At 36.1% G+C, this 11,119-nt stretch overlaps 1 protein-coding gene across 4 annotated transcripts; it reads right to left on the bottom strand.

The window, feature by feature from the left end:
• Positions 1 to 302: 302 nt before the first annotated feature.
• Positions 303 to 11,102, bottom strand: mgrn1a (mahogunin, ring finger 1a). Of its 4 annotated transcripts, none has more exons than XM_057359262.1 (17): positions 10,689 to 11,102; positions 10,353 to 10,471; positions 10,190 to 10,278; positions 9,941 to 10,087; positions 9,401 to 9,518; positions 9,245 to 9,311; positions 9,125 to 9,174; positions 8,542 to 8,589; positions 8,231 to 8,299; positions 7,946 to 8,105; positions 6,439 to 6,551; positions 5,991 to 6,202; positions 5,655 to 5,769; positions 4,872 to 4,917; positions 4,584 to 4,700; positions 3,292 to 3,334; positions 1,014 to 1,128 (listed from the first exon to the last, which is right to left on the bottom strand). In XM_057359262.1, the coding sequence occupies exons 1-16, from the start codon at positions 10,774 to 10,776 to the stop codon at positions 3,297 to 3,299; spliced, it is 1,596 nt and encodes a 531-aa protein (XP_057215245.1). In that variant the 5' UTR covers positions 10,777 to 11,102; the 3' UTR covers positions 1,014 to 1,128; positions 3,292 to 3,296. The 4 variants fall into 4 exon arrangements, with proteins under 4 accessions (XP_057215243.1, XP_057215244.1, XP_057215245.1 ...); XM_057359263.1 differs by having other exon boundaries at positions 9,125 to 9,168; XM_057359260.1 differs by lacking the exon at positions 3,292 to 3,334 and having other exon boundaries at positions 303 to 1,128.
• Positions 11,103 to 11,119: the final 17 nt, after the last annotated feature.

Genomic DNA, 11,119 nt, shown 5'->3' with positions numbered 1-11,119 from the left:
TCTTGTATTTAAGCAAACTTTCGTTTCTTTACAAAGCTTATGCCCATACTGTGTTGGGTGCTAAATTCGAGTAAAATGAAGTGATGCAGGTTTAACCAAACACGAAATGAGCGTCTTTCTAAAACAGTGGCTATACCGCCACCATATGGCTACACACGGTCACTACATAACCTCAGTGTTTCTGCCCCAAACGTAGCTCTTCGCGTTTTTATTTGTGCGTTTTCAAAACGTGATATTAGTCAACTTATTTGATATAATTAATCGTGAGATCAGGTTTTATAAAACAGGATTATCGTTAATCGAGAAATGACCACAGTGATTGACATTAGTGCACAACACTTTATGATAAAATGACTTAACTAAGTACAAATATACAACACTTTAAGGTGCCTGACATAGATAAGCAGCAGTGAATTCACTAAAAAGCATCAGATATATCTTTGTAAATGATGGCAAATCCCATAAACTACTCATTAAAGCTTGAAGAAGTGCTACAGTTTTCCATTATGTACGTTTCAAAGGAAAGAAGTTAGGAAAAGCCACACATTACTGTAAGGCACAGAACAAATATATAAGATACAGACGTACATGATTACTTTATGCTGGATAAGTATATGATTATACAGTGTCTGCATCAGAACGCAATCTGATGCACTTAGTGTTCATTTGCTGATTATACAAACGATAAAAATACCCAGGACAGTCATAAAACACCGTGAAGCAGAAATAAATTTGAACCATTAGATGCTATACTGTCAAGGTAAACGGTATTTCACTCTTATGAATATCTTTCATGAAGTTTTCTTAAAGCTAATGTGATAAATATGCGTGTAGTGTTTGTTACAGTTGTCTACTTCACATAGAAATGTTTTGGACACTTCAGCATGGGACTTTACTATGATTATGGTTCTTGATTTGAGTCTTAAATATGCCCTGGAGATAATGCAGCTATCATTAAACATTGAATTTGCTGGGTTGGAAATTGATTGAACGTAGAACGAAAGTGTCTTGGTCATTATGGTGTGAGACGTTCATCTTCCATGTGCAGGGTGCTGGGGAGGCAGAGCAGAGGTTGACTGGAGCTGCTGGTGCTCTGACTCTTCAGGCTTTCAATGGAGCCAGATGACCCTGAGAAAAGGTGAGGAGTGAATGAAAAAACAATAGCTGCAGAATGCAGAGATCCTAGTTTTACTATGAATGTTATACATTTAGTGTTAAGTATGCTCACTGTAAAAAGTAATACCTTAGATCTACTCAATAAAACGATGGCAACAGATTACAAGCAATTTTTAAAAATTAAATACAACTTATTAGAAATGAGTAAATTTCAATCAATTTTATTGTTTAAAAGTTACATAATAAAATTGAGTAAATGCAAATTGTGACATAATAAAATTGACTTAAGGTTCCAAGATCTACTTGATTATTTGTTATTAATATTTAATTAAAAAGAATAATTAAACTTTAAATATTATTCAGAGAAGGTAGAATTTACCTAAAAATGATCAGACACAAAAGGTTCTGAGGTGAATTTATGTTGGTCAAAACATTTGGAAGAAAAAGTCAGAAACAAAGACATTAAATGAAAGAAGCAAAACACACATATTACTCCGTAAATAAGAATAATAACAAATTAATTCCATCCCTTCTAACACTGTGGCCTAACCAGATGATACAAGAAGCCACGACATTTAAAAAAGCGATTTCGCCGAAGCGGCTAGTAATTCGGCTTTAAACAGCACGGAAAACATATACCCAGCTAACAAAAGTTTGTTATAAGAACTTTCCTTAGAGGTTTTTCATGCTTTTGAAAACGTTTTTAAAACGTTCAGTGTCCAGTTTTTTCATCAAGACATCAAGAATCAGTGTATGAACCTCAACAATGGTGACAATCACCAAACGAATTTTATACTGCAATGCATGCTGGGTAACATCATAGTACAAAACTCATTCATGATTCCCAGCATGCATTGCGGTTTATCTGTTTATCTGAATTAGTCTGTTGATTGTCACCATTGTTGAGTTTCATACACTGATTCTTGATGTCTGTGTTTTGCAGTTATGCTTTTTTTATTACGTTTTTATTTGCGTCCTGTTATCACAAATGTTTCTAGATATCAAAATGTCCTCAAACTCCCTGATCTTATAGTGTTCTTTCATGATCAACAGCACAGCACTCAAATGAGATGAAATCAGTGAATCAAACCACAACATGATGGTGATTTTAATGATCCCCAATCAACACTCGATTAGTTTCTCACTGCATTGCCATAACAAATGTACTTTAAAAGCACACAGATACAGCATGCTAAAAAACAAGCTATAAAAGTTAAGGGTCAAGAGTCCAACTCAAGAAAACACTGATCACCATGATGGTGACTTTTGTTAGCTGGGGACGTTCTTAAAACATAAAAACCTGGACTCTGAACGTTTTTAAAACGTTTTCAAAAGCATGAAAAACCTCTAAGGAAAGTTCTTATAACAAACTTTTGTTAGCTGGGTATATGTTTTCCATGCTGTTTAAAGCCGAATTACTAGCCGCTTCGGCGAAATCGCTTTTTTAAATGTTGTGGCTGGTTAGGCCACAGTGTTAGAAGGGAAGGAATTCATTTGCTATTATTCTTATTTACGGAGTAATATGTGTGTTTTTCTGTATGCATCTTTCATTTAATGTCTTTGTTTCTGACTTTTTCTTCCAAAAGTTTTGACCAAGATAAATTCACCTCAGAACCTTTTGTGTCTGATCATTTTTAGGTAAATTCTACCTTCTCTGAATAATATTTAAAGTTTAATTATTCTTTTTGATTATTTGTTATTAATATTTAATTAAGTAGACCTTGGACCCTTAAGTCAATTTTATTATGTCACAATAGCATTTACTCAATTTTATTGTGTAACTTTTAAGCAATAAAATTGATTGAAATTTACTCATTTCTAATAAGTTGTATTTAATTTTAAAAAATGCTTGTAATCTGTTGCCGTAATTTTATTGAGTAGATCTAAGGTATTACTTTTTACAGTGTATGTGCACCTTAAGAGTCAAACCCATGACCTGAGGATTTAGATGCGTAAGCAGCCAAATTACCCTACAAACATTTTTAATAAAAACTTTTAGGGGTGTAAACACCTAAAGAAATTCTAAATCATAATAATTTATAATGAGGAAGTGTGTCTGAGGAAGTGTGTCTAAACAGTGCACACAAAAATCTTGTACAGTGTGTATAAAGTCAGTGGTAGTAAAATGGAAAATCAATAAGAAAGAGAGAATTCTTAATGACACAGATAACCTACCGGAGTCAACATTCCTCTACGGCAGTGGACCATGACTCAGACGCTATGTGTGTTAAGAGCAAAGCCGAGTTAAGAGTAACACGGAGTGGAAACAGAGAGAGAAAGGTTAGGAGGACAGTACAGGATTAAACACATGCAACAAACACATAGCTGAGAAATAAAGGAGTGAAAATGTTATCTGAAAAATCCAAAAACAATCTATTCTTCTGAAAGTATTAAAATTATTACTATATTAATACCTTATATATAACGTTGTTTTATTCAATATTAGATTATTAAACAATTTGTCAGTTTGTGTCTTTGTTAAAGGCGAAGTTTTTGATTTACAGCGGCCACTAGCGTTGTATTATAGATCTGCAACGAATCGATCAGTCCAAACCACCATAGTACAAAAAGATGTTGTTCTCATGTTGACGCAGGGATGAGATCATGCGGGCATTAGAAAGACTGTAGAAAGAGCAATGTCTTATTTATTACATAAAATAAAAGATCTGTGGATTTTAAGTATAAAAAGAAGGATAAAAGTCAGGCAGGAGATAGGACCTGCTTTAATATTATAAAGACTTTCCAGCAGAGAGTCGTTGGAGAGAAAGATCGTTTTAAAATCACCCCCGAGGAGGTTGCTTTGATTCGGACAAGTATGTGAGTAACATTGTTTTTTCTGTTTGTTAGAACCAAGATATGTGGTTGTTTTTGTTCTAATATTAGCTGTGTGACGGAGCAGTTTTGAGCGTCATTGTTTATCTGGAACCGCTTTAATATTGTACTTGTCCAGATACTGGAGAGAGGGCGCGAGAGCACGTTGGCGCCAAAACTGTAGAGAGAGCGCGTTTTACTCTCTTACTCAATGATGAATAAACTTACATTTAATCCGCATTTAAACATGCTAAAGTTTCAGCCTTCAATGTGAGTCACATCAATCTTACTAAAAGTGGTGGAGAGATCATGTTAATATGATTTTGAAAAATGTGCATTTAAATAGAAGCTCTCCTGGTAGAAATATCTGAGAAACGCATTAGCAATAACAAACAGAGACAGGTTTTACACAGCAGAGGATTAGTTCTGCCAAACATGCTGAAAAATTTGCTTGCTCCAACTTTGCTTGCTCTTTAGATTTGCATGTTCTCAAAGTCAACATAGAAAGGATTTATCAGGACATAAAAGACACTGTCCCCGCTCCGAAACCCGACTCAAAGGAACTGTTTCTGTAAAAGGACAGATGAATTCTGGCAGCCTCAAAGACTTACTGGGGGTGTTAGTAGTGGGGTACCGAGTGTGTGTTAGCGGCTCACCAGGCAGGGCCAGATCTGCTGAGGGGTCACTTTCTGTACGGCTCAGACTGCTGCGCTCGCTGTGGCAGTCCTGTAGGATTTCACTCACTGACGCACCCAACGATCTGCTCTCTGAACCTGCCAACACATAGCATGCTGTCTCTAATCACTGATACTACAATACAGCAACATTAACACCACATGCAGAATGGCCATATGCAAAACGTATTTAATATAATCATATTTTTTTACAATTTTTTAGACTGGCTATATTTTCCCCCAGATTATCATTTATAAGAATTTGCTAACCTGAATTTGGGAAACCAGGTTTGGCGGAGCCACCCTCTAGTGATGCCTTGTGGGAAATAAGAGAGGTTTAGCCATTTTTGCATGAAATGAAAAATGAAGAACAGATAAAATTGTTTACTTTATTTACTACTTTGCTTTTCTTTATCAATGACGTGCAACCAGGTAAAAACCACATGCCCTATGCAAACTACCCCATTACACCATCAGGTCAACCATGCTCGCCTGGTTTTTCTTAGATTTGCATGGGATACATTTGTAGGGAAAGTATTATGAGCCCCTTTGTGTTGACCATTTTAAAACAAACGGTAATCAAACCACATTACAAAAAATGATAAGTTATAAAAGTAGTACATATAACGTGTTGTTTCTGCTTTATGATTATTACATATCATGACATCAGCCCGAGCTCTCCTTTTGCATTCACCGGTGCATTTTGCGCATTTCATGAAGCAAAACCCTCAAGTAATTTGCTCATGATTTAGTTCTTCCGATTCAAATATCTGCAACATCTTACAGGAAATGAGGATTAACGTTCAAAATTGTATTAAATAAATAATGATTAAATACTAACTTCAAACAACCTGAACTATAGTGCAGGAGTCATATGGACAATTTTATAATGTTTGCCATGTTGGGCATCCCCAGTTCTAATTAATTACATAGAAAACATGTTCCAGGATATTCTTCAAAAATGAACCTTTTGTGTTCCACCAGTCATAGTGGTTTGGAACAATAATATGAGGATAGATAAATAAATAAGATGAAGTAGTGAAAGAGGCTGACCTCAGTGGGAGTGAGACTGCAGGACAGGACAGCCCGTGGCTGGGCATCAGAGAGCTCTGACAACCTCTCTTCATCTTCTTCCTCTTGTATGGGTGATGATGGAGAACGTGCAGACCTGCAGCACATCACACATTTCACTAAAAAACCCTTCAGAATTTTCTGAGAGTTCACTCAGAAATATTGAAATATTTTTTATCAAAAAAACGAAAGAAAATGAATTGGACCAGATTGTGGAAAAAAGCAGTCAACAAGATTTTGGGACATATAGGAACTTTATTTGTCTCTCAATGTTATATACTGTAAAACCTCAAAGCGTGTGCTAAACCCTGAACTTACCCATCAGGTGACTTGCTTCCTTTGCTCTTAATTGATGCAGTGTCTCCGCCCTGCTGCCGGCTGGTCAGGTTGAGCGGATCTCCCATGTCTCCAGAATACTGGATCTCCTCATACAGAGGTGCTGATGGGATTGTAGGGGACACAGGCTGCACCCCATTCAGGGCCTCCAGAAGGGAGATGGGCTCATAACCAGGGGGGATGTTGTCAGCATTCTGAGATTCAAAGCGAAGTGTTTGCAAGTTAGCAAGATTCTGACTTCCTGCCATAGGAAACTACAGAATATAGGACAGTGACCTGATGACCTCACTGGTAAATTAAGTACTGTACGAAACAGGACTGTAAAATGATAGATTCAGCACCAAATAAATTGTGCATGTTTTACATGTGATTTAAGTATAAAGGGGGCATTAAAGGAATGTTGAACATGATTAAAGCATGTGTGACCCACCGAGTGTTCAGTATGGTCAGAGCTCTGCGACAGAATTGGGCTGAAGGAGACAGGGGAGAGAGTGGCTGCTGTCTTCTTCCTAACAGCTCGGATCTGGAGCAGTGCCCTGAACGCTGAGCAGAGAAAGGCGAAAAGAAGGTCAGAAGGAAGAACACAAATAAGTGCAGTGTGCATAAACAAACACAGGTGCTGCATCTTCACATGGACGCACTTAAATGTTACCAGAGTTGTTTCGGCAACAAAAAGGGGACAAATATTTGCACAGCTGGTCTTACTGCTGAAGCAGTTCAGTGCATGCTGTCACAGTTCTATAGTTCTAGCTCCCGTTAGCATATTTCCCCTTTATAACTATAGGAAGTAAATATGTTCAACTTTAAATGAAAACACTGTGGTCTTCTGTGACAGGCAAGAAGTATTTATTCTTTATCATAAATAAACACTATTGTCCAAATATTTAGGGTAACTCACTAATTAATATTTTTTCTACATTACAGAATAATAGTAATCACACCAAAACTATGGAATAATTATAGAAACAATGTACAAATTATGTTGTGATAAAACAGATCAAAACTTATAATATAGTCAGTTTTCAGTATTCACCCTGGGATTCTAAAGCAATTTTGAAGGAGTTTCCATCTATGATGGGGTCTAATTGGTTACTTTTTCTTCATGAGTCATCTATTTCAAAAACGTTTTATTAAATCAATTGAATTGAATGAAACTAAAATTTTGAACAATTATATTTTTTGTCTACAAAACTCATTCCACACATTTAAGCATTCACACAATCAGATCAAGTTTGTAGAGTCAAAAGAACATTTTGATTTCACATGTGCATCTAAACCTTTGAACAGTAGTGTAAATACTTATTATATTATTATACTATTCTGTATTTATGCTATATATTAATAATAGAAAACTGATGTAAACACTAAAACAAGAGTCAGGACAGTGTTAAGTAGAAAGTCCGTGTTAGTAGATGCTGTAACCACACAGTTTGGGGCAGATTTAGTCATGCACCCTAATAATAAACATTTTATGCACCATATAAAAATACAAATATTTCGTAATCTTTCATAAAACATATTATATGCTACTAAAGGGCATGAACTGTGTGTTCTTTTGTTGCCAGTGCCCAATGTCAGGATGTAAATTTCCTGTGGCTCAAGAGTGATCTGTCATTCGGGACTCGGGTGAGTGGAACTGAAATGAATGGGAATGATAAGCGAGCTCTTATGAGGTATGAGAGAGTGAAAGTGATCTCCAGCAGGTGGCACTGTTCTCCAACAGTCACCTGATGCGCAACATGCTCAATTGACTGTTCAACAACTAACACCAATAAAAATAGTAGATCAGTCTACAGTATATCAAACAATCAGAAATAAATCATCACTCTGCCTTTTGTTTTAATAGCCATAACAAATTGAAACGTTCACTTTGAGGAACAAATCTAAATAATAATGGAAGAACAATGCAGCATGCTGAAGCATTAATGAACACTTACGGAGTCTGCAGATAGGGCAGTTGTTGGCCTGGTAACGCAGTGTGTCAGCACAGGCATTGCACAGACACAGGTGCCTGCAGGGAAGAATGAGTGTGTCACGCATGTCTGATAAACAGACCACACACTCGCTGCTGTTGTCACTGTTCTCATCCTCTGTGGACTAAAAATATCACACTCAATCAGAGACAGGAAATAGCAGGATGGATATTATATTACCACGAATCAATCGCAGACGTCATATCTTGTTTGCACCTAAATTTGATCAATTGTAGTGACGCGATTTACCTTTGTGTCCTGATTGTTCCTGTTTTCAATGCCGTAAATCTCCTGTAGCAGATAGCTCACACGATCCACCTAAAAGATGATAGCTGATGCATAATATATGGATACTGGCACGGGGAACCACATCACAGATCAAAACGATAAGGACCGTTTTCATGAAGTGATATCTGTGTTTAATGAGGCATCCAATTATTTAACCAGCACAACCACAGATTTATTGCCAGGCCAGTTCTGTTCTATTGCTTCAAGTCACAAAATTCACACCACTGCATTCAATAATGAGAGAGATGACCCACACATACAGTATTACTTACTATTTGCTTCTGTTTTAAGGGTTTCACTGAGAAACTTCCATCAACGTGCTGTTAAAAAAGAAATATAAGTATACTTTTATTTTATATGACTTAGTAAAATGTCACTTGAGCTAATCTCAGAAAAACTCATTTGAACTGTGTTCTATGAGTAAGGATGATGTTTGTGCTTAAAATAAATTTTTGGAAGCACAAAGAACTTGAGATTGTCGTTAACAAGAGTTCAAATGCTTTTATTTGTTTGGGGGGGAAATAGAAATGTAAATATTTTCTTTAATAAATTTGAGTACGTAGATTAGCAAAGTATAAAGCTTTTATGTATGAAACTTATTGTTGTTCATACATTTTAATCTATTTTTTAATTTTTGTACAAAACAGATCTTGGACTATTTTAAACTTCTATAAAATCCTGGTTAATGATTCACTGCAAAGAATGATTTAATGGGAAGTGCATATAACATATTTCTCAAAGCTACTTCTACCCAAAAAAGTGCATGTGATCGAATGCTTTCTGCTCAGCTGACATTCAAATAAAACAAGATACACTAAAAAGAACAAATGTCAAAGAAATAAATAGAATGCATACCCTTTCAAAAGCTGCCAAGAGAACATGTGCATGACCCGTGACATCTGTAACTAAACAGAATGTTTAGTTATACTTTTGTACATTATTTACTGTAAATTATGATCATAATTTTTCACCAACCATCACCATCATCCACTATTGCCTGGACCACCAAAGGGAAAACACCTCTGTCCAGATCAAAGTTTAGCTAAAAAATACATTAATTTGAAATACATTAAGCCTTAATGAGTTAACAGATGTGTACAGCAATATAATATTGAACATAAAAAATCACACCTCCTCAGATTTCCATTTGGTGAAATCCATCTTGAAGGACGGCAGAGAAAATTGTTGATTTATACCTCTTTTATAATGGACCGTTTCAGACACCATAGAAGGACTCTTGGGGGTGTATCTTCAAAATAAAAATTGTTATGATTACCAACAACAGATCTGAGCTTACCTGCACTTCTCAATTAATAGTCATGATAATACTATTGATAATACAACACAATGAACACAAACACACTTCACACAAACATTGAGAATTAAACAAACAAAGTTGCCTTTGCAAATCACTATTTCAATCAAGCATTACTTTTTCCAAAGATTCCAGTAAGTTATTGTTTAGGTACCAGTGGGTTATATTTCATTGGTATCAAATGTTGCAAAGTTGTATTTAAAATAAATTGAGACTATTAATCACAGGAACATTCTGTTCAACATATATCCCTTTATGCAATACATTTAAACAGGCACTGGTGAAAATTAACTTATTTAGCAACATGTATTCAACTACAAAATCTTTACCCTATGGATTATTCAGTACATACTTACATTGCCATCCCATTGGTAAACTCCTCAAAGGCCTGACAGTACAGTGTAATAGCCACTCTGGCATCAGTATCAAAGCAGAACTCAACACTGTAAAGAACTCGGGGATCTCCCGTGTCCTCGGGGGTGCTGTCAGAATCATCCTTATACCTGAAAAAAGAACATTTGTTGAACCTCAAGCATATATTATATCGTAAGGACCACAACTATCCATTTTCTAATCTTATATAATTTTCTTAATGTCATGACTACCTGACGAGTCTTAAAGAATCCTTCCTAATGTTCACCAAACTCCTCAGTGTCTTCACAGGGTCATGCGGGGCAGGGGTCACATAGGGAAACTGTAAAATAATAAAAAAGGTTACATATCTTTGAGGTGTCAGAGTGGATGTTTAAAGGTTGTTAGTTTGGTCACCTGCACAGGTCTGTTGCCTAGGAAATTTAGATCCATATTTTCACCAAAAAGGTATCCTTCGGGATGTGGAGTGTCAAACTTTTCTCCTCCCATGAAAAAATGACTGGTAAAATAATTTCCTGCAAATAATACAGTTGCATATGATGAATGTGGTCACATCAAAAACTTGAGTTGGCACAATTTGTTTTTAATGCATCAGTGAGACATCAGACTAGACTAGAAAAAATAACTCGGTGCTAAAACAAGAGAATGGGTAACTTTGGAGATTGTATATGATGCGATACCAAACTACATTCAACTTCATTTGTCAACAGTATTATGTAAGTCACATTTTACCTGATTTTGGAGGGTATCTGTACGCCGAATTGGCTTGAATATCGATGTCTTCAACTCCAGCAATTCTCCGGCTAAGTACTGAACCCATGTTTTGAGGTTAATATCTGTTATATGTTGTTAAAATAAGGTTTGTTTGGTTAGCGTTACAGTTAACGTTAGCTGGATAACGTTCGTTTCCTCCTCTGCTATGGATACGTTCCCATTCTCTGACGATAAAAAACTACGGAGATCAAGGGATTTACTTTTAAATCGACGTGTTAGGTCCTGGTAAAAGAAAGATTGACTTATGTCAACTCGCAAGTCGAATAAACGAAGGAAACGATTCGTGAACAAAATAAAAACAAACAAGACTATTTGAAAAGACTCCCTTCTGAGTAACCCATATTCTCGCGAGACGGGAGTGCAAAGGATGCTGGGATATGTTGTACCCG

Source organism: Triplophysa rosa, linkage group LG18, assembly GCF_024868665.1.
Source record: "Triplophysa rosa linkage group LG18, Trosa_1v2, whole genome shotgun sequence".
Classification (NCBI taxonomy): domain Eukaryota; kingdom Metazoa; phylum Chordata; class Actinopteri; order Cypriniformes; family Nemacheilidae; genus Triplophysa; species Triplophysa rosa.
Note: the sequence above shows the minus strand (reverse complement) of the source record. Positions and strands in the feature narration are given on the sequence as shown.

Excerpts from the sequence above, each read along its gene's own strand:
- mgrn1a (XM_057359260.1), bottom strand. The coding sequence starts at position 10,776 with ATGGGTTCAGTACTTAGCCGGAGAATTGCTGGAGTTGAAGACATCGAT. Across the intron at positions 8,300-8,541 it reads CCTTAAAACAGAAGCAAATA|GTGGATCGTGTGAGCTATCT; the intron begins GTAAGTAATACT and ends ATCATCTTTTAG. Across the intron at positions 6,552-7,945 it reads CTGCCCTATCTGCAGACTCC|CGTTCAGGGCACTGCTCCAG; the intron begins GTAAGTGTTCAT and ends TTCTCTGCTCAG.